This window comes from Polypterus senegalus, chromosome 17 (genome assembly GCF_016835505.1).
Source record: "Polypterus senegalus isolate Bchr_013 chromosome 17, ASM1683550v1, whole genome shotgun sequence".
Lineage (NCBI taxonomy): Eukaryota > Metazoa > Chordata > Cladistia > Polypteriformes > Polypteridae > Polypterus > Polypterus senegalus.
Window position 1 is genome coordinate 35,069,072 of NC_053170.1, and position 25,188 is coordinate 35,094,259.

The 25,188-nt window shown below is 36.5% G+C and overlaps 1 protein-coding gene across 1 annotated transcript in view; it reads right to left on the reverse strand.

Annotated features, from left to right (window-relative positions):
- Window positions 1-25,188, reverse strand: part of slc9a1a (solute carrier family 9 member A1a) — an 88,374-nt gene that overhangs the window by 10,946 nt on the left and 52,240 nt on the right. Inside the window, exon 2 of the mRNA XM_039739352.1 lies at window positions 16,715-17,175. Within this exon, the coding sequence (XP_039595286.1) occupies window positions 16,715-17,175 (461 nt within the window). The remainder of the gene's footprint in view (window positions 1-16,714; window positions 17,176-25,188) is intronic.

Below are 25,188 nucleotides of genomic sequence, written 5' to 3' on the forward strand. Positions count from 1 at the left end.
TGTGTGCAGGCACGGCACCCCACTCATAGCAGATAGGATTGACACTTGACTTTAAACCGGATAAGCCAGTTTGAAAGAAGAAGGATAAATGGATGGACACACAAACATAGTTATGTACATTACTTTCCTTTATTGGGGCTATATAAGGTGCGTGTTAAAAAGAAATTAACCTTGCTATAGTTTCTAACTCTTGCATTTAAATATGTCACAATGCAAATTAAATCTATTGCAAGTCATAGCTGATTGGTCACATTATTGCACTCTTAAAGCATGCTGGAATTATGTATTTTTAATTTTGAACCAATTCCATAATGGGATTGGTCTGGAAATAAATAATCAGCTACATTTTTTTTTATTTTGGCCTAGAAAGAGTGGTGAGATTTTTCCCATTTGGTTAAATTTTAGGTAATAGGTGTGGATTCCTGTAATCTCTTTCTGACATTTAAGTATTGCTAGGTAGATAAGTTGTGGTCAAGATATAAATGTTTATATCTGCAGTGAGGATATATTTCAGTTATGTAAGCACAAATGATGATGGCTCTTTTGTAAAAGGTAAAAGTTACCTTTTTTTTTTCACTTTTATTCTTTCACGATCACGATACATACTACCGTCCTAGGGATCTGACGCTGTTTGTTTTTATTTGAAACTGGGAAAAACTGTAGATGTGAGTAGTGTTTTGAGGCAATGGAACTGGACATTCTCTGATCTGGAGGGATCTCACCGTCACTTTATTTATTTTTTTTATTCAGTTTTATTGAGTGTTCCTGCTCACGCAGAATTAGTATGCACCTTATGGTGTATGATGTCAAAAAAAAAACACAGACGTAGGTATATGTGACATTTTTAAGAAATCATTTTATGACATGAATAGTACCAATCACAAAACGTCATCACACTAATGCAATATTATTTGAAAACGAACAGCATCAGATCGGGTGTGAATTTACGCTGGCGCTGCTACTTAGAGTCAGATCAGGAGAGGCAGGCAGGCATGCTGGTGTTAGAGCGTGATCGTTGTTGAGAGAATATTTGTCTCTTTCTTTCTAACACCCCAGCGTGCCTGTCTGCCTCAACTCTAAGTAACATCGCCAGCGTAAATTGGCTGATCTCAAAAAATGTTTTTTTCCAAGGTATGATGGTCCTGAGGAAGCACGCACATAGTTTTCCAGCAGGAACTTCCTGTAGTGGAGTAATAAACTGAGAAAGAGGTGTTGTTTTGTGTGTGGAGAGGAGAGGAACAAGCCACCACTCCAACACTTTATGTTTAAGTGTAAACTTGTTAAACACGTTACCCTAGTACAGTGCTTCTCAATTATTTTCTGTCATGCCCCCCCCAGGAAGAAGAAAACATCTCACGCCCCCTGCGCGACTATAAATAGTATCATTTGTCTATAAAATTGTTATAAGTACACCTCTTTATAACACTGTATCCTTATTAACGTATAAGAGAATAAAAAATGAAAGAAAAATGGACCAATTTACAACAAAGAATAGCTTTATTAAATGTAACAGAAAAGATTTAAAGTGCACTCTAAATTCAAAAAAAATTTAAAAGAAAAATAAAAAAGCATGTTCCCCGAGGTCAAACGGGCCCCCCTTGACAGAGCCGGGGGGGGGGCGCGCCCCACTATTTGAGAAACACTGCCCTAGTATAATCTTATTAACACTGTATTATTATTGTGGCTTGCAATTATGATAAACTTTGTTTTCTTTTATGCCATATGTATTGTGGATAAATATTTATCTATATACTTTATTAAAACAAGTATGAATTTTAAGGAGATTTTATTTGTTTGACTTTTTTATGGTGTATTAATAAAAAATGAACAGGTAAAGCCTGTTGTGCAGTTTAATTATAAAAATATAAAGTTAAACAGGGGCTTTGTGTAAAAAAAAAAAAAAAAACTTAAAAGAATAAAGGAAAAAAAAATTGGCAGTAGTATTTTAATCTGCTAGTTCTTGTAATGTAAAATTAGTGATCTGTATCAGCTTAAAAAAATAATTGGAGCATTCCTAATAGAAACTTGCCCTGCTTAAATGAGAGCACATGTGCTCCAAAATTAGAATGCCAAAAATGAGAGCATAGGTGGAGAGCTACAGGACTTTAAAACTGCACAGACAGACTGTGCAAAAGTATAAGAAAATTTAGTTTAATGGCCTACTGTGAATACTGTTTGGGAGAGGTGAAAGAGGGGTTGGGAGCATCCGCTGATAGCACATTGCTGCACTCACCACATGACAAACCACCTGGTTTGGGACCCGAGTGCAGCGGGTGACACCATAGCACCACACTGGAACAGTGTGATTTTTTTTTTTATACCGTGGTTAGAGTGTCATTCCTGCCACCATCCCCCAAGTTTTATCTGTACATTGGAGAAAATGCTTGCAGGGCTGGATGCAGATTAACATCATATCCAGGATGAAGCAATTGCAGGTTTAGGGCTAAGCAGTATCTGGGAGAGCAGAAATAATTCTAATTAGAATTATAACATTCAACCACACAACTCCTGCACTTAAGTCATTATACTGGCTGCCAGTTAATCTTGGGACTGATTTCAAAATGCTGGTTCTTACACATAAAGCTGTAAATAACCAAGACTCTGCTTACCTGTCTGCGCTTCTCCTTATCTTACAACCCTGAGCACACATTAAGATCTCAAGATGCCAGCCAATAGAATACTTCAACACAGTGTGAGATCGAGCTTTTAGCTACAGCTTTTAAACCAAGACTGAAGACTCACTACTTTAGTCTAGTATAGTCTGACTAGAGCTACTGATTAGCAGAGCATTTTGAACTTTTTGTCATCTGCATCAAAATATAAGTATTATAATACTTACAAACTGCTACTAACTCTCCTCCATTAGGTTTTTGTATTCTGCTGAGGCACTTGGTGTCACTGCTCTGCTTCAAAGCTGTTCTCCTGTCATCAGGAAAGACACCCGATGACTTTGAATCAAAGAATGAAAATATTCTGTTGTCACAATACAGTATCCAGCACACACTTTACTATAAAATGCCCAGGAGTGGGTGGGTGGCCAGCTACCTCAGATCACCAGGTCCGTTACTGTGTCTGACTTTCTGACATTATTTTTTGAATTTTACCTTATAACTGACCAAGGATTCCAGAGTTTGTTTTTTTCCCCCACAGGGATGCTGTTCACTTGTTTTTTCCCTCTCCTTTGTTGTAAATTAGCCATAGTTCAAATGTTAATGAACAGATACTACTAGGGTCTATTTATGTTAAACAGTTAGAACCTGCTTGTGTGTTTATGTGTATGCACTACTGTATGTAATTAGTAATCTGGAAAGTTGCAATCCTTATATATAATTTGATACTATCTGTATGTATGGTGTCAATACCCCGTGTATGCATGGTGTTCACGTCAATACCGTGACTCAATACAAGTTAGAACCATGCAATGGGACTCTACCTCTGTAGTTGGAACATAATGTGGCAAACGTGGACGCAGTATTGCATGATTGGCTAAGAATGTTCAAATGCTACAGTGACGCCGCTGGACGGCCGAGTATAGTAAGTCGTTGTTGATTCGAGCAGATAACATTAAGTGCGGTTGGTTTTTGGAATGTTGGTTTGGTGGGGCGTACTTTCCAGGACTAACATCGTCGACTGACTTAAACCCTTTGACACCTCTGGAACCGTAAGTAATTTAGAACGTATCGCCATTTGCTTGGTACGTCGGAATCTATCTTTGGGCAGTTCAGTTTTGGCATCCGTCCATCTGATATCTATTGGCAAACTGAATAATTACGGCTGGGTATTAACAACTGTTTAAATTTTAGCCAATCTCAGATCTAAAATGACCACGCCAACATAATTATTACTCCGACTCTGATTAGAGTCGTAAAATACGGTTTGTCTTGAAAATTTGTTTGCCGGAAAAAATCAAATGAGGTGTGCCGAAGAGCTGAGTTCACGTCTCGCAGCCCCGTTTAAACAGGAAGCTCTTCATTACATCGGCCAAAAAGGTCTATTTTCAGCACAAATAAGTGCCATGATAACAAAATCATTTCAAGGACTTAAAAAAACAATTCTTTGTGGAGAAAGTATGGATTTCACAAACGTTTCGAACGATTCGATCGGGCTCCCAGTCGCTTTTATAATATATATATGCATTTTACCTGTGAACTTGTTATATTGCTCTCAGTTTGTACTCCGTGAAGAGAGCAATGCAAAAATAAACTGAACTGAATCATGCATGAAGCTAGGATCAAGCTTCGGAATGAGATCTGTCTCCAGGCATGATGCAGATCCTTGAGGTACATTTTAAAGTGTACAAGAGAGAAAGTTATATTTCTTCGCCCTGCCATCGTTAAGAAGTTTAAAAGAATCCTGCTATAAAGCCCTGGGATGAATTTAAAGCCCTGGGATGAATTATGCTAAAATGTCTTCTTCTTGCAGGAAGCCTGTTTAACCTTAAAAGGATATCCCAGAGAAAGACAACAGTTGCCCATCTAAATTTTGAATGAATTTAATTAGGCAAAGATGTAATTCACAAACTGCATGTCTCTAAATCATGCAGCAACTGTGGCTCCACAAGATGGAGTTTATAGGGAGTCAAAAGTTACACTCAATTTAAGTGCCACCTGAATACTGAAAGGACAGTTTTAATATGCATGAAGTTTATTGACATATGAATTAAGATGAATACTGAGGCAAAAAGTGTCAAGAAACAAACAAACAAAAATGCTTATGTTTTTTATTATTAATTTGAAAATCTAATATCTTTTGGATGCCTTCTTTTCTTACTGTATTTATGTTTCAATGTTCCACTGTGTTAAACTGAATAACACTGAAAAGTAAAGAAAAAAAAAACTTGAGAGGCAAAGCCATTTTAGTCTGAGGCTTGGCAAAATTCACAGAGGGAAAAATGTAGTTTCAAAAGCTCAGTGCAAAAGACATTAAAAGGCAAAAATCAAACTTTTAAATATCAGCTTAGAGATCTACATAACAATAAAACGCTTTTTATGACATTCAACCTGAAAAACATCACTAAAACAGTGAGATATTCTTCACTTTAAGAAGAAAAGAGATCATGTATCTAAATTTTAATTTCATCTAAGTACCTGTATAATCAAGTGATGGGTTTAGATTTACAGTACATAGTGGGCTTTCTTGCTTTTACAAAAACCTACATTTGCTTTAATTAAAATATGAATGGTCTTGGTTACCAGCACTCCCTTCTGAAACAAGTTTGGATTCAAGACCCCATCTGTTCAATTCAATACTTCTGGCGGACAAATAGAAGAGGATCATATACTGTACTGCATGTATAAACAACACAAATCTGTATCACTAGAACTAAGGGGCCAAGCCCAACCCACCATAATCCCTCCTCCAGGATATTTTTATTATAATAGAGAGACATGTTTGGAGGTACTTGTCACATTTCGCAAGACACTGACTGGTCAGGATGTCTGCCAATTAAGAAGGCCTTTATTTGAAGCTTCATGCTAATACCATAAAACCTAGAGAAATTTACTGCACCTTCCTAGTGAGATTTCAGAGATTCCTGCAAGAGGCGTAGGCTGTTCAATGCTAAAACGTTTTAAACTCAGGCTGCATAATGCTACTTCTTTGGTTCTAAATAGGCATCTGGCTTGACTGAATTCTAAATGGATTGCTATAGGCTGCCCAAGCATGAACATTACTAGTACTTAAGCGCAAGTCATGTTTCTAGTATTATTCTAGATGTTGGATTAAAGGCTACTGATTCAGCAATGTTGGCTTTTGTATACATACCTTTACAAATTTACTACAACACTTTGCTTATGCAGATAGCTGAAAAACTAGCACACCAAATGTTAAAAAAATATGTAAATAAAAACAGACTTTGAGGTCCTCACTTACAACAGGCTTATACATAGATTAAAAAAAACAAACAAAAAAAAAAAAAGATAGCAAACACATATACATATTTATTAATATGGGTATAAATTCTTATCTACTTGTTACGTGACACTATGTACTAAATTAAAAAAATTCTACCAGCAATTACAAGAAAAGTAAACTATAAAATAATTTAGGCTTGTAGCAATTGTTAAAAAATTAAATTTGACTTCACCCAAAATACTTTCTCAAGTGTTAATTAGGCTGTGTACAGTACTTCTTGATTATATTACTATAGGTGTGCTGTTATTCAGCATACATACTAGAAATACAATCAAGTATTATGGCTGTTGTTAAATTCTCACCTTTTAATTATTAAAGTAATCTCATAGGTGAATGTCAATGAAAGGTAACAGAAAAATGCCATAATAATATGAATTGTTTTAATTTTGTTTTCCTTGCATTTCTCCTTCTTCACTCTTGTATCTGTATATACTGTAGTATACTGCTCCATAATTGGCATAACTTAGATACAAGTTTGTTACAGTGCACACAAACGACATTTATGCTGTATTTTCTTTTAAAATTCATAATGTATGCTTAATTGAAACTTCTAAAAGTCAAAAAGTTCTATGGCCTTTGTAAATAACCAACTGGACGTAGTCAGTCATTCTTACATTGTAACAACCACTTCATTTTTCTAAACTGAACACTATGTTTTTTGATATGTATTCTTATACTGTACATTGGTGTTTAATTTAATTAGAAATGTTTCTGCTGTAGCATCCATCATATGGTTCATTTGCGTGCCTTGCTTAAACCACTTCAATTCCACTAGCTTTGATATACAGTAATCCCTCCTCGATCGCGTGGGTTGCGTTCCAGAACACCCCGCAATAGATGAAAATAAGTAGAAACCATATGTTTGTATGGTTATTTTTATATATTTTAAGCCCTTATAAACTCTCCCACACTGTTAACATTATTAGAGCCCTCTAGACATGAAATAACACCCTTTAGTCAAAAGTTTAAACTGTGCTCCATGACAAGACAGAGATGACAGTTCTTTCTCACAATTAAAAGAATGCAGACATATCTTCTCTTCAAAGGAGCGCCGTCAGGAGCAGAGAATGTCAAAAAGAAAGCGAGATAAAAGCAAACAATCAAAAAACCAATACGTGCTTTTAAGTATGCCGAAGCACTGCGATAAAGCGGCATTTTGTAGAGGAGCGTCCGTATCCTCTAGGCAAACAGCCTCTGTGCAAACAGCCCCTCTGCTCACACCCCCTCCGTCAGGAAGAGAGAGTGAGAGAGACATAGAAAAGCAAACAATCAAGCACCGCACGGGAAGCATATCTTATATCATTGAGGAGTTTTAGTTAATATGTAATACATGCTTTGACTGGGTAACTTCTAAGGCATCCGCCAATAGCATCCCTTGTATGAAATCAACTGGGCAAACAAACTGAGGAAGCATGTACCATAAATTAAAAGACCCATTGTCCGCAGAATCCGCGAACCAGCGAAAAATCTGTGATATATATTTACATATGCTTACATTTAAAATCCGTGATAGTGTGAAGCCACGAAAGTCAAAGCGCGATATAGTGAGGGATTACTGTAATCGGAAACAAACAATACCAAAGGTTTTATAGCACTTGTTCCTTCACAGCTATAATGTAAATGCTCACCTTTCCATCTTGAAACAGGATGTAAAGAATGTAAGATTATCATGTAATAAAATAAAGCACCAGGAGTAGACTTAGCTATAGAAGATTATTATAACTGTGTGAGTGTCTGACTGGCAATCAAAATGCAGACCTTATCTGGACAGATATTTCCATACAATTAATTATAAAGCACTGTACTTGCCATAGTTTGCTAAGGTGCAACAGCTTTTGTTACCCTAGAAGTATGGTTTCCAAACTCAGTCCTGGAGGATACTATCCAGTTTTACAATCAGTGAGTCACATTAGTTCATACTTAATCTAGTTTTTAATTAACTGGTCTTTGATTTTTCTTCTCTTATTCTACACTTAAAATATAGAAGTAGTGTGAGATTCACACAGTCCGCTTTGGATAAGCTGAGAAGTTGTCAGTTAACGGATGGCAACAGGCCTCATGTTTTAATAGACAGCTTCCTGTGGTTGTTTTTAACCTCATTTTATTGGATTATTTGACTGATTTTAACCTCCACAAGCATCTGTATTCTACTTGAGCACTTTGTTGTTGTTGTTGGACTGTTTTAATAAAAGCACTAGTGCACTTTTTCACCCTCCCCTTGCTTTGTGTGTGTGTGTTTGTCCTCATCTGACCCAGTATATGGGGCTGACCCACACTGTCACAGATGGGCCACTGACAAATGACAATGTCGTTTTCATCACTTGCTGCATATGCTCATATCTCTCTCTCTCTCTCTCTCATTAGGATAGTTTTCATCTGCATTCATTGCTGTCTTTTCAGTGTTACTTGCATGGTTGATTTCTTCATTGACAATATGTTTCTCTGTCTCATGACTTTGCTCTTCTTAGTGCACTTATCATTAAAGCGTTAAACATGTGTAGATGTTGTTTGGATTAAGGCAAGTAAATGTGTGAATAGAATCAAGCTGAAAAAAAGAGAGCCCTTTTTCACTTTTTTATGCCCTGTAACGCTCCTGACATCTACTTACCCATTTATCTAGTCTTGTGGTGAAGCTATGCGTTTACATAACCAAACACGTGTCATAAACTTAAAAACTGCATGCTGTGATATATATTATTTATATGAGGCTTTATAATAGGATATACCAGAATGTTGTTAAACAGCCTTTTTTTGTCACATTTGTGGGCCTCTAATTAGGATGGAGCTTGGGTAGAACACCCCCCCACCCTGCCTGCTCCACCACTGGGTTGGATAATTTGCACAGACTTAAACTGTTGAAAGAGAGCATGAACCCAACTTAATTTTTATTCAATTAAAAATTCATAGTGTGTACACTGTTATGTTGCATGTTAGGCTTTTTGTCACAGGCAATATCAAAACAAGATAATCATGTTCCTCCTGTAGACTAAGTAATTTCAATCATGGTCATCAGCATTCAAAGTGCATGTCCTTACACATGTAAAAAAAAGTAAAAAGGAAAGAAGGTACGAGACTTCAAAGAGGAAAAAAATCTTGGGTTACCTCTATAAACCATTAGGTTTCATCGTTCATCCAAAAGGTTCATTCAAGTATTTAGACAGTTCTATGTCTAGAAAATGAGACTTTTTTTTGGTGATAGCGCTATTCAATTTCTTATAGACAAGCCTAATTAAACTAGCATTGCTGTTCATAAATATTATTGTGACCGTATGATAGACCGTTAAAAGATTTCAAGTTAACAGTAATTTCCCTATGTGGCTGCTTTATAGCGCAGCTGCTTTTCTGTAGCCAACGTGGTTAAGGTCAAACATCCATAATGTTACAGCCAGATATACAGTGATTTTTTGACATGATATACTATGTATACTGATTAGTGTGTGCCTCTATAATGACGTTACCTTGGCAGAGTATGATAGAGTTTCAGTGTGAACATGACTGTGCTCTGTGACGGACTAGGATCTTATCCAAGGTTGGTTTCAAATTTTGCCAAAATTTGTTTAACGCATCCCTGTTATGGAAATGTCCCACTTCAAATAGACATATGAAATATAACTACACATGTACTACTGTTTAAACTATTATAAGTTACATTTTTTGCACATACAGTACAAGTGTATTCAATTCTTATTTTTAGTTCATACAAAATAAAAAAAAGTCTGAATAAACATTAAAAAAAAGACTGAATTAGCTGGCCTAATTCGGGGTGTTCATAAGAAAGGTACCGATATACTTCATGAAGTAGAACTACATAATAAGCAAGAATAGTTGCATCAAATATTTAAAATATTAAAATGTGTGTACTTTGATGTAAATGTGTAAAGTCTAAGTACTCTCGATTGTAAAAGAAATTTTTCACCCACTGACAGAGATCCATAGAGGGCTAAATTATTAGTAAAGGATCAAAAATAAAAACAACATCTCTCTTGGTCTCGTCCGATGCGAGAGATGGACGTCTGAAGTGGAGCTCCGCTAGCAGTGGTGCTATTTTTCATATTATTTGCTTATTATTCTGAGATATCCTGTATTTATTCAACCCGAGAGGGACCGCTACAGTATATGTAAACACATATAAACATGGCCAACAAGAAGGGGGGTCCGAAAGAATCGAAGACTAAAGCTACATCCAAGCTGCGATCAGCAAGCCCTAGTTCGAGATACGGCCTCTCAGAGACAGACCTGGATCAGATGGGCGAAAGTACAGACTCCTCGGGACCACGGTCCGCTACATCGTTGCCTGCTGAGAGCGAAAAGGGGAGCGAAGGTGCGATCGTGAGTGCAGATGTGGATAGCTCGCCGACTGGAGAGGATTACCTGAAACTGGAAAAGGCCGGGAGGTCCGCGGCTTCAGTTACGCAATCACGCTGGACTGGAGCAGCGGGACACCGCTTCAGCAGAGTCTGCTGCTTCATCTACGGTACAAGAAGGCACATTTGAGCTATCTGAACTGAAAGTGTTGCTCGCTGACCTCAGGCAAGATATAAAGAAAAGCGAGAAGGCTAATGAGAAAGCAACGGCAAAGGCACATGAGAGACTGAAACAGGAATGGAAACAGGAGATGAAACAGGCCAATGAATGTCTGCGACAGGAAATCCAACAGGCAAATGAAAGGCTTCGTCAAGAGGTACAGCTTGAACTTCGACAGGTGCTGGGTAAAATTGAAGAGCGCATTGAGAAAAACTCGCTAAACTGAGCACGCTTGCTGATCGATTGGAGCATCTTAGTGAGACATTCACGAATCGGATCGAAATAGCCGAACATCTAGCTGCCAGTGCCGAGGAAAGAGCAGTAAATGTCAGTTCGAATGTAAAAACTCGGAGAAAAACTTGGAGACAGACTGGCTGCTTTAGAAGATGGGAATAGAAGGTATAATGTCAGAATTGAAGGCTTGCCGGAGAATCGAGAAAGTTTAAACCCGGTGAAATTCGCAACTGAACTTTTTTCTAAAATAATCGGGGGCGACTTTAAAGCAGAATCTGAGATAGCAGCGGCTTACGTGCACGCGGATCAAACACCGTCAGACCCCGACCAAGATCTTTTATAGTCCGTTTTGAACGATTATCATTTAAGTTAGAGGTGATGGAACTCCTCAGGAAAAAAAGGAAGATATTATATATGAAGATTGCCACATTCGCGTCTTCCCTGACTTCTCTCCAGCAACAGCTATCAAACTCGCCGCCTTCTATAATATTAAACAGCGCTACGGCAAGCCAATGTCAAATCGGCCTCCTGTATCCGCAAAACTGAAAGTGGAATGGCAGGGCATTTCTATGTTTTCGCTAGCAAGGAGGAGGCAGAAAATGAGTTAAGAAAGCTGATCCCGGACTATTCTGATACATAATTGTGAGTCATGGCGGTAAATGATAAAGCTAGGATTAATAATCTACTGTCTGATCTATTTGTTTTAAAATACGGGTTTTTATCAGCATATATTCTCATATTCTTATATTATTATTACTTACTTATTACTTATCATTACTTAGTATTACTAGGGCTAAATGTTTGTGTTTTATTGTGCTTAATTACGTTTTCCTCCTTTTTTTTTTCTTTTCTAATTATTTCATGTGTACCCTAAATGAGACTGTTCAATATCATACCCTTGGTTTGCTGTTATTGCTATTACTGCATTAAGACTTGTTATGCTTGTTTTGGACACATCTTTAACACCATCACCTGGGTTTATTATCTGGGGATATCATCTTAATGCACTAAAATTGATGAAGATTATATGTATGTATGTATGTATATATATATATATATATGTATATGTGTATATGTATATATATATATATATATATATTAAGTGCAAAATTCTTTTCTTTCTTTTTCCTCTTTTAAAGACTATATTGGTAACAGATATCTCTATCTTTTAACCTTAAAGCGCCACTGCATGGGGGCTTGATGTGCTTTGGACGTGCTCTGTCTCTGGGTATGTCAGAGGACTGGGACTGCATGAAGTGGGTTTTAGCCTCACCTGGGGAGGCAAAAAGGGAGGGTGGGGGTTAAGGGGAAGAGAAAGAGAGCAGGCTTGATCTATATCTAATCTATCATCTCAATCTTTATAATTATAACTATCAACGTAATAATAAGCTGCATGGCAACAACTCTTGGGGGAATAGGAAATTAAGACCTAAACTATTTCACTTCCAGTTAAGACTATAATATGACACCAAAAACTCAGAATCAGTGTCTCCATGATGGGACAGTTAACCGTAAGCTGGAATGTTAAAGGCCTGAATCACGAATTAAAGAGAAAGAAAGTACTTTCTCACCTAACAGGTCTAAATGCTAAAATAGTATTTTTACAGGAAACCCACTTACTAAGTAAGGATCAGTTCCGGCTGCAAAAGACTGGACTGGCCAAATGTTCCATTCTAGTTTTACAAAGAAAACTAGAGGGGTGGGAATTCTCATACATAGAACAGTACCATTTGTAGCATCAGATGTAGTATTGGATCCTGAAGGGAGATATGTGATGGTCATGGGAGACTTATCTAACTGTAAAATGATTTTGATAAATGTTTATGCACCTAATGTTGATGATAAGGAATTTATACAAAATTTATTTGCATCCATTCCCAATCTGAACACTCATAAACTTATAATGGCTGGGGACTTTAATTGTGTTCTAAATCCACTTTTAGATAAGACTTCCTCCACAGGGGAACGCAACTAACACCGCAAAGATAATTACAAAGTTTATAACTGATCACAACTTATCAGATCCCTGGAGGTTTTAAACCCAAATTCAAGAACATATTCTTTCTACTCACCAGTACATCATTGCTACTCAAGGATTGATTACTTCTTTATAGATAATAACTTCTTGCCTAAGATTAAATCTTGTAAATACGATGCTATTGTTATTTCAGACCATGCTCCGATGATCTTGGAGCTGAAATTACTAAGCCCCATACACTCACCCGCAGATGGCGTCTCAATCCGCTTCTATTAGCTGACGAGAATTGTACTGAATTTATATCCAAACAAATTGAATTCTTTCTAGAGACAAATACATCCCCTGAGATCTCTGCAGGAACACTCTGGGAAACTCTTAAGGCCTTCTTAAGAGGACAGATTATCTCATATCTTTCCCACAGAAATAAATCCGCGAAGAAAGTAGCAGAGATAAAAGCGAAATTACTAAAATAGATGAAGAACATGCCAGACTACCAAGCGAGACTCTACATAAGAGGAGGCAGGCTCTACATTCAGAATTAAACCTCTTGACAACTAAAGAAACCGAACAACTAATTTACAAATCCAGACATCATTATTATGAACATGGAGAGAAAGCTAATAAGCTTTTAGCGCAACAAATTCACAAGCAAGAAGTGCATACGCAATCTCGTAATTACTAACACGAATGGAGATAAAATCATCGAACACAAAAATATAATGTGCACTTTTAGAGACTACTATAAATCCCTATATACTACTGAGTTTAAAGAAGACAATATACAATCTAATGCATTTCTGGATAAATTACAGATACCACAAATTGACGCTATTAGTGTGGAGGAGCTCGATAAACCTCTGTCATTATCAGAATTACTGGATGCTATAAAGTCACTCCAAGGTGGAAAAGCAGCAGGCCCTGATGGCTACCCTGCAGAGTTTTACAAGAAATTCTCCGCTCAGCTAGCTCCCTCCTATTAGCAACATTTACAGAAGCCAGAGATAACCAATCTCTTCCACAAACCTTTCGCCAAGCACTAATCACTGTCTTTCCAAAACAAAATAAGGACTTATTACAATGTGCATCATACAGACCAATTTCACTTCTGAATAACGACGTTAAAATACTCTCTAAAATCATAGCTAGAAGGATGGAGAAAGTGCTCCCTCAATAATATCACAAGACCAAACTGGATTTATTAGGGGCCGACACTTATCTTCAAATCTTGACGCCTGTTTAATGTAATATACTCACCAACTAAATCAAACACCCCAGAAATATTATTATCATTGGATGCAGAAAAAGCATTCGACATGATTGAATGGAAATACCTTTTACTATTTTGGAGAAGTTTGGGTTTGGCCCGAACATTTGTGCATGGATTAAATTACTGTATACTAACCCAGAAGCTTCAGTTTGCATCAATAACATTTGCTCAGACTACTTTAAACTAGAGCGTGGCACAAGACAAGGATGCCCTTTGTCACCACTGCTGTTTGCAATTGCCATTGAACCACTGGCAATACATTGTCGAAATACTGATCAGATAAAGGGGATTAGCAGAGAAGGACTGGAACAGAAAATCTCATTATATGCAGATGACATGGTACTGTATATATCGGACCCAGAAAATTCTGTGCCTGCAGTCTTAGCAGCACTCACAGAATTTCAAAAGCTCTCTGGTCTCAGAATTAATCTGAATAAAAGTGTACTCTTTCCGGTGAATTCGCAAGCATATAATATTAGATTAGACACCCTTCCTTTTATCATTGCAGAACAGTTTAAATACCTCGGGGTAAACATCACAAGTAAACATAAAGCTCTTTATCAACAAAATTTCGTCGTCTGTATGGAAAAAATTAAACAAGACTTGCATAGATGGTCAACCCTTCATCTCACACTAGCTGGAAGAATTAACACTGTTAAGATGAATATTCTTCCTAAGCTCCTTTTTATTTCAAAACATACCAATATACATTAATAAATCGTTCTTTAAGCAATTAGATTCAACAATAACCTCATTTATTTGGAATTCTAAACATCCACGCATCAAAAGAGCGACCCTACAAAGACAAAAGGCAGAAGGCGGCATGGCTCTACCTAACTTCCAGTTTTATTACTGGGGCAAATATACAGTCGATAAGAACCTGGACACAAATAGAAGAACATACACAGGCATGGACCGCAATAGAAGTAAAATCCTGCAGTACTTCTTTGTATTCCTTGCTTTGTGCTCCAATAAACACACGTTATCGGCAATACACTAATAACCCAATTGTGCTCCACTCACTTAGAATCTGGAACCAATGTAGAAAGCATTTTAAGACGGAGAAGCTTCTTTCTGTGGCACCTGCAAAAGAACCACCTCTTTCAACCCTCACAAACATATGCAGTTTTAATATCTGGAAAAATTTGGAATTAACTTGCTTAGAGACCTTTATATAGACAACGTCTTTGCATCCTATGAACAATTACGTTCCAAATTTAACATTCCAGCTACAAATTTCTTTCACTATCTTCAAATCAGGAACTTTGTTAAACAGAACCTTCCAGATTTTCCTCATCTTGCACCCTCATCCACGCTGGAAAAATTATTGCTCAATTTCAAGGAGTTAGACTCCATCTCTACAATATATAAAATCCTTTTACAATCCCTTCCTTTCAAAGATCCAAGAGGACACTGGGAAAATGACCTCTCAATTAATATATCAGAAAAGGAGTGGAAAGTAGCAATGCAGAGAATTCACTCAAGCTCCATATGCAAAGCATACAATTATACAACTCAAAATTATATATCGAGCACATCTGTCTCGACTAAAACTCTCAAAATGTTTCCAGGGCATGATCCAACCTGCGAACGTTGCAACCAAGCCCCAGCCTCACTAGGTCACATGTTCTGGGCCTGCTCCAAATTAACATTATTCTGGACAAAAATTTTTAATTACCTCTCAGACAGTCTTGGACTCACAATCCCTCCTAACCCATTAACAGCTGTGTTTGGGGTTCTTCCAGAGGGTCTTAAAGTGGAGAAAGACAAACAAACTGTGATTGCATTCACTACACTGTTGGCACGCAGACTTATTCTGATAAACTGGAAGAACCCAAACTCTCCTCTTTAAGTCAGTGGGAAACTGATGTGTTATATTATTTAAAATTGGAAAAAATCAAATACTCAGTTAGAGGATCTGTGCAGACTTTTTTCAAAACATGGCAGGATCTAATCAGTAATATTTTGAAATGATTTTATAAAGCACAGAGAATTTGTTGATTTAGGTATTTTTAAAAGCCTTAAATTTTACACCGTTTGGCTTGCTCTCTCTCTCAAGGGTGGGGATCGATCTGTTCTTAGCATAATTCTTTTTTTTTGTAAAACTTGATTGCTATGTATTGATTGTAATAAAATTAATAAATAAATAAATAAATAAATAAAAATAAAAAAAAATAAAAACAACATAATTTTCAGAATCTCTCACCTTGAAATAGTCAAAAAAAAAAAAAAACACAGCATATGCGTAGGTTTGAAATTTGTCATTTTTAACTTTCTGGGAATGGTTCTTAGAGTACTAGAAACACTGGTATCACAGGAATCAAGTATTACAAACAATATACTCATGATCAGCAACCATAATATAGCATAAAACAACACTCAAAACACATCTATACTTCTGATCCTCATTTCATTCACAGAATACAGTCCAAAAGTAGCCTAAACATGTTTTTTTGGGTCTTGGGGGCCAAAAATCAGGGGCAGCCCCAAAAAGATCGATGTTTTGTTTAACCAGACATCAAGACGAATCAAATGGTTTATCATGCCAGTGTTTTCTCGTACTGGTGAATCGGAAAGAACTGGACAAAACAAACAAAAAAAAAAGTGATTTCAAAGTGTTCACAAGTAATTTTTATGAACACAATATATGTGATCAAAGTTTGCTTTAGGTATTTAAAAAACAAAACTAGTTTAAAAAGTTCAAATAACAAAAATCACTGATGACAGTCACATTTTGGTGCAAAAATGGCTCAGATATAAAGGTCAAAATATATTAGGTAAAAGCAGTAAAAACTCACCACAGTGACGGCATCATTGAGAAGGGATTCCCCAAACACTAGAATGTGAAGTAACTCATTGATGTGGATCTCTTCAAACACTGCCAGAACAGCAACTGGGTCAACAGCAGAGATAATTGCCCCAAACAGCAAGTTTGGCAACAGACCAATTTTCTCCAAGTCCTTTCCACCAATTTGACAAACACCATACAGCAATCCACCAATAAAGAAAGAATTCCATAGTGTTCCAATGACAGCAAAAACCAAAATGGTACCAATGTTTTCTGAAAAGGGACGGATGGGTAAGAAATAACCAGCATCCAGGATGATTGGTGGCAGAAGATAAAGAAAGAAAATCTGGGAATGCAGAACGGGTGATGTCTCTCCTACAAGTTTGATCAAGCCACCCACTAGCAAACCAACCACAATCAACAGACAGCTTTCAGGCACAAAGCTGGACAGGCGTGGAATCAAATGAAAACCTGGAAGAAGGATAAAAATACATGTATGAAAAAGTCAGTTAAATGTTTCCTTCTACTTCAAACAGTAACAAAAAATCAGAAGAAAAAATAAAATTATGCCCATGATTCTGTATTAACTCAAATTAATTTATTGCTGTTATAACCTACACTATAATTTCTGTTATACCAACATGATTAAAGATAATTTGTTAAAATGTTAAAAATAAGAATTCTGAATATGAAACATGCAAATATAAAGGCTTGATTTGTCAAATATTTAATAAAACAAGTTATTAGTGAAAAACTAATTTTAAAACAAAAAGAGACAGTTCAGACCAGCATTTTAGAAATTCATCAATGATAGTAAAGATTTATCATTAGGATATGTTGTCATATTAACATTAACTACCTAATTTATTCATAAATCAAAATACTTTTTACTGCAGCCCCTATTGTAATCCATGAAGGAATAACAAAAAATAATTAAAGGCTCACCAGAATTGATATTTCATAATTTTTTTCACTTTGACAGGTGTCTTTCAGAGAACAACCATCAGTCACATTATTATACTCAACATTTTTTAAACTGCTTATTACATAAGAGGGATATGATGTAAGGCACTATGATCACTGTTTTTATATGTTTTCCCTCAAAATCTGTTTTCTTCAATTTATTTTTTTATCTGATTTTTAACAATTTTATTCTAAGGCTGTGTAATCAACTAAATAACAAACAATAGTGCCAAAGCACTTTGCATTATTTATACCTATGACTTTGCTTTCTTTTTTACCAAAGTTACACAAATTCATATACATACAGTATGTTCAATAAAAGCAAGAGGCATAAACTTCATAAATAAAATAATTAAAGTTAATGGCATAACTAAAATATAACAAGTATATAACTATGAAAATAAATGTAACTATAAAAAAGTGCAATATGCAATGTAAACATTCATGTGAATTGACCAAACTAAAAGTCCTTACATTCTACTGCCCTTTAACCTGAAGCATTTCTTTGGTTTTTCTACATCCCAAACACACATTCCCAGTGTAGTATATGATTGTAAGGTACTTGGTGTTCAGTTCATGAAGTGACACTCTCTTTTGAAAAGAATGTCTTATTTGCTGAACTCCTCTCATCACGGTCAACTTAACTGACTGGGAGGTACATGCAGTGCAATGCTATCTCTGCTATGTTTGATCAATACCATTGTCCTGCACTCTTCAATACAAAATAAGTTCCCCAGGAGGAGACACACCCTTGTTTAAGGCACAAAAGCCATTGTCCTGATTCATTACAATAAAATAAATAAAAATCAATGGAATATTATTGTGTCCTGAAATTTGCAGTCATTAATATGTTCCTTTGTTTTGCCATTATTAAGCAAGTAATGCTAGTTGCTTTCATAGTTTCCCCAGTTGGTCCCATGCAACCAAATATTTGATATGCCTTTATTACACATGCAGGTCCTGGATACACTACACGCCGTTATGTATGCATAAGTGCACAAAGACACAGAAGCACGACAGGATTTCTGTGAAGAACAGCTTTTGCCACAAAAAAAAAAAACACACCTGAACTTATTATCTGTACAATACAAGGCCAGATTACTCATATTCATAAATTTCATAATCCTCCCTAAATCACAAAACGCCATGTACTTCTGTGTTTATATCTGAAATCTGTGTTTCTGTGACAATTCTGTGAATCCGTCCAGATCCTCAGCATTGTGGAAATCAGAACCCAAACCCATTGGTCTCGATTTAAGGTGCTTTGAACAGAATTTTGAAATCTCTGCAAAGTGTCTTTGACATCAAGTCATTTACCAACATAAACCCAAGTACACAAAACATGTGTGAGGCACTGCACAGCAGGTTTGTAAACTTACCATTACACATACAATATTTCAAATCATAACCTGTTTCACACTGAAGTATGCAACTTGCCTTCTCTTTGTGCACTGATGCCACTTGCCTTGAAAAATGAAAAGTACATATTTGCTTATACACAAAGTTCTTCCAACAAAAGAATTAGTATATCCCACTGCCCGAAGCAGAGAACATATGTTATTTGGCATATGCTGGTCATTTTCGGGATACAGGATATTTATTTTAAGGAACACTTTGGCATTTCTGTGTCCGATTGCGATCATGAGAATATAAACCAAGTCCCCCAAATTTCCGCTGTTAATGAAAAACATTGCATTTAATTTCCAGTGTATTTGCCTCTAGGAATTTGAAAGCACCAGCACAGTTTACAGACACACTAGTTTATAGCACCCTCAGAAAGTATTTACCTCCTTGGAAGTTTTCACATTTCACTGTTATACAACAGTGAATCCCAGTAGATTTAATGTGGCTTTTTGATTCTGATCAGCAGTCTGATAGCCTGATGTTTTAAAGAATTCTTTGATTATGGAACTAGATATTTGTCTCTGTAACAAAGGCAAACTTTATACATTCTATGCTTAGCTACTTATACGAGGATATTCAGTGACATACAGTATTTATACTTGGTGAGACCCCAAGCTATATAAAGCCTGGAGGCCTCTTGTTAAAAAAAACACCAGAAGGTTTTACAGGTGTGTACCAAAACAAGACCCTGGGTTGCTTCAAAACGTTTTAAAACATATATATTCCTTTTAATTATTTAATAGCAAAGTATTTAAAGTGAAACATACAAATTATTTTCAAATGAATGCATTTACTGATTACATATTTAAAACTACAGTATACATACAAACCATAAAAAACTGAAAGCAAACAAAAGAAAATCTCAAATTTTGTGAGGCCCTAAGCTGTCTGTTGTTCAGTTTATGCCTATATATGGCACTGAGGATAAGTGAAATGTAATTTAGCTCATCTCCAGACATAATGGGGCCATATATGTCATCCCAAATATTCAACGTTTGACTCTCTTGTTCACAAATGATTTTACAGCATACATGACAATCATCCAAATATACAAATTTTGCCAGTCAAGAGGTGAGCCAACTGAGAAGTGGTATCTGTTTTCTATTTTTCAAGGTTGCTGTTTTTGCAAAAGTATCTTCAGGCTGACATAGTACTGAAACATAACCTTAGTCAAGGGAGGACTAATGCCTTTCTTGCACAGTTACTATGTTTAGCCAGATGGCCAACTCTAAGTAGAGTTCTGCTGGTCCCAAACCTTTTCCATTTCACTATTATTGAGATGGCTGTGCTCCTGGAAACACTCAAAGCTTTAGAAATGGTTTTAAACCCTTGCCGTGATGTATGTCTCACCACAATATGATCTCTAAAGGTCTACAGGGAGTACCTTGGACTTCATGGCTTGGTCCTGAAATGTAAAAGGTGAAATGATGAACGTTACTTACAGTACACAGGTACATGTGTGCCTTTTTGACTATGTCCAGTCAATTGAATTTGTCACCAGTGGACTCCAATCACGTTTTAGACACATCAAGGATAATGAAAGGAAACAGGATGCACATAAGTAAAATTTGGAGAGCCACAGCAAGGGTCTGAATACTTTTAAGAATGGGAGACTCCAGTTTTTGATTTTTAACAAATCTGCACTCTTTTGTAAAAATATTTTTACTTAATCATTATGGGCTATAGACAGTATACTGATGGGCAAAAATGGCAAAATTATACATTTAAAATTTAATCTTTAAAAAAAATGTATGCAGAAAGTGAAAAGTATGTGAAAAGAAAAGAATGCATGTAGTATATTTAAAAGTACGCATGTAAAAAAAAAAAATGAAAAAAGTATGTATACCGTATATCTTCCAATAGTAGCCCCGGCGTTTATTAAAAAATTATTTGGATGGCCCGGCGTTTAAAAGAGACCGGCGGTTCTTGGAGACCGGCTATTATTCGCCTCACAGACGGAATGGTAATGGGTAAACGGGGTTCATTTGGCAGTAAGCTACATAAGCACTTTGAGCTACATTTTTTTGTATGAAAATGTGCTATACAAATAAATGTTGATTGATTGATTGAGTAAAATACGGTATGGTACCGTATTTACAGTCACAAAATGTAGGCAACAACACCGGATGAACATTTCAGGATTTAATGAAATTATCAGTACAGCAGTACGGTCTTATTAAAGCAGTATACAGTACGGTACTACCGTAAGCATGAAAAACACGGCCTGCACCAGTCCGAATTTCGCACGAAAGCGCTCATCAGCCCGACAATTCCCATGCGGAACATAAGGAAATGCAATAAGCTCCAAACTCACGCATATACGTATACATTACGACATGAGACTGGATAAGATACAATAAAAGTACAGAACTTACCATCTACTCGTCGTCTGAATAGGTAATGAGTGCTTTGTTATTTGCGAGTTCTTCATCTTCCTCTTCTTGTGATGGCAATACAGGTACTCCCATTGCTTGTTGTCGCGCAGTAATCAGTTTTATCAGGATTAACATGTCGAAGATGGCATTTTCATGTTCTTCCCGCCACCTCTGCCCTCCCTGTGGGGTTATGATTGACGTGAAGACGAAAGGGCAAAATGTACACAAAGAAATTTCTTTTTGACTTTCTCGCTTCCTCGATAGCATCCGATGACAAAACATTTTTGACATGAAAAGGTACCTACCGTATGATTCACTGCAGGAGGGCAGTAGCCCAGGTGGTACGAAAAAAGGATTAGCATACGAAAAAGGCGGTGGGTCATTGGAGATCGGCGTTTACCACAGACTGGCGCTTAAAGGAGATTGGCTACTGTTGGAGACCGGCGTCTATTTGTCGCGACATCTCTTCAAACCTGCCATTTATTGGAAACGGGCATCAATAAGAAGCCGGCCACTACTAGAAGATATACGGTATATGTAAAAAAGAAAGTATATAGAAAGTGAAGGGGTTGAAATACTTTCTTAATCCACAGTATATGCGTTACATAAGAATTTAAAGCTAGTCTCCCAGAGGATCAATTAAATAAAAAAGGCTAAACCTAATCTATAAAGTCAAATACATCCAGAGATAAAAGTTATATATTATGTCACTAAATCAGATTGATATAAGGTATGTAACTCCTCAAATAAGATCACACTGCTTTGTTGCATTTAAAATAGTTTTTGTATATTATTAATAATTATTCTCAATAACCAATGTGTTTAACCCCTGACTAGTCAAAACTTTAGTACTATATTAGATTAGTGTATTAGTGGGTAGATAAGTGGGCTTCTCTTACAAGCAATGTAAGTTTTTAAAGAACACAAAATGATCTGTTTTTTTCTTATTTGAGTGGGTATGTGGGAGAAATACAGATGATAGGATGAGAAGTGTTGATTGCTCGTTTCTTTCCTTTTTTAATACAAGTACTATATGACTTGTATTAGCAACCTGTCAAAATAGGATTAGAGAAGAGAGTCTGTAATTTATGAGACAGCAACAAGAAGCATTTAATCATAATGATGTATACAGCACTGCAAAAGGCATCATCACTAACACATTCAAAACCTCTATAAATATTAAGATGTCACTCTGGAACCGACAGAATATTTCATAAAAGACATTACATTCTAAATGAATGTTGTTGAATAAGCAATCCTCTTAATCCCTGTTAATACTACAGTTATTACAGTGATCTAATTCTTCTAAAAGCAAGAGGGAAAACTTTTGCGTATTATCCTAAAAACTACCCAAACCGCTTACACTAGCTGATCTATACAATTTAATGATAACATTGAATCTCCTCTTTTAATGTGTCTAATGAAAATAAGGTTCGATTTTAGATTGGAAAAAGAGCCAATATCCATTTGAAAATTATAGCAGCAGGAGTTTAATAAATTCCAGATGCAAGATGTTGAATTGCAAAAAGAATTTTCAGAGCTGTTTGCAAAAAACATGTAAGGTTTATTATAATAAATTGTCATGAGTTTCAGTGAGGAATACAGGAATGGCACCTATTATTTAGGAATCCTGAAATGTTTAATTCAATAAAGATTGAAAATACTTTTTCAAGGGAAAAAAAAAAAGTTTTTGTAATTTTATACTATTACGTAATTAGTTTGGAAATAATATGATTTGTGCATGTTTTGAGAAAAGGATGCTGGGATACAATGATGTTAAAAAATTAAAGTATTGTACATCTGAATGAAGGAGTTAGAAATACGAAAACTAATCTCCCATTCACCAACTGAAAGTAGTAGACATGGCTATAGCTGTCCATCAAATGATATATATATTATCTAACTAGCTTAACCAATGCAGGGTTTGCAGGAACCTATCACGATTGCATTTGCTGCAAACCAGGAACCAATATACATACAAAAACATACTGTGTATACTCGCGCATAAGTTGGGTCTTGAAACCCGAAAAATCAATCATAAAATCATAAATTTGAAAACAGGCCTGGTAACAGAAAGCACAATTTAACTATCTTAAGGTTAAAAAGACAAAGCTACGTTTTACAAAAAAAGAAACAGTTGAAATTCAGGGGAAAAGTCAACATATTAAAAAAAATGTCCGAGTTGGTCTCGTCAGTTACGGGAGATGGATGTCTGAAGCGGAGCTCCGTTAGCAGCGGCTTTACTTTTTTCACTTATTTCTTATTATTTTGAGGTATCCTATATTTACCCGACCCGAGGGGTTTCCACTACAATACATAAACATGAGTAACAAGAAAGGAGGTCAGAAAGAACCAGACTAGACAGACATCAAGCCCAAGTGCGAGGTACGGCCTTTCAGAGACTGACCTGGAACAGGCAGGTGAATGCATAGACTTCCCAGGACCCTGCTCCACTGAAAATTCTCCAGTCGGGAGCGAAAATGGGAGTGAAGGTGCAAGTGATGCAGGTCACGAGAGCTTGCTGATTCCAGTAGATCACTTGAAGCTAGAAATCGCCTTGCCGTGCGTGCTTTCATTCATTCCTCACGAGTGTGAAACATGGGCTGTAACCGGGGTTGCCACTCCACCTGCGAAGCACGAAAGCCGAAACGATTTCTCCGAACTGAAGGAAATGATCACAACATTGGCCGCAGCCATAAGTGAGTTTAAGAAAGACATTCAGAAAAAGAAGAAGAAAGATAATAAAGACCTGGAAATGCGTCTATACAATCGTTTTGACGCGACCTGTAAAGGTATGCTGGGGAAAATTGAGTAACACATCCAAGAAAATATGTCTAAACTGAAGAAATTTGCTGATCAGTTGGATGACGTTAAGCGGACATTCACAGCCCGAATTGAAACAGCGGAACAATTGGCATCTAACGCCAATGGAAAAGCTACAACTGCGAATTCTGAATGCAAGAAACTCGGAGACAGACTTGCTGCTCGGGAAGATGGATGTAGAAGGAATAATATTAGAATCAAAGTTCTACCTGAGAATCTTGAAAGTCCAAACCCAGTGAAATTCGCAGTTGAACTATTCTCTAAAATAACTGGAGAAGAATTTAAATCAGATACCGAGATAGCAGCAGCTTATTGCATACATGGATCAAATACCTTTAGACCTAGGTCTTTTATTATCCGCTTCGAGAGATTACTAAGCTAGATGTGATGGAACTTCTCAGACACAAGCAAGAGATTATATTTAAAAATAACCACATCCATATTTTCCCGGATTTCTCTCCCGCAACAGCTGCTAAACGTGTAGCCTTCTACAACATTAAACAGCGGTTACGGAAAGCCGATATCAAATACAGCCTCTTGTATCCTGCCAAACCGAAAGTGCATTTTCATGGCCGATACCACGTTTTCTCCAGCAAGGAGGAAGCAAAAAAGGAATTAAGGAAGCTGATCCCAACACTTTTTTGAAACACAATAGTGAGTCGCATCCTGTCATGGCATGGCAAGTACTGTAGATATCACCTGCTGTCTGATCCACTTGTAATGATACGGGTATTATAATTATACATCCTTTTCATTACTTAAACGCTTTCTATTTATGTTTTACTTACAGTTATAGACGTGTGTGTGGAAGAAATTAATAATTTTTTTACTGCCCTAAAGGAGACTGTTTAACATCATACCCTTGGTTTATTGTTACTGTTATTATTGCATTTGGATTTACTATGCTTATCCTGGACCA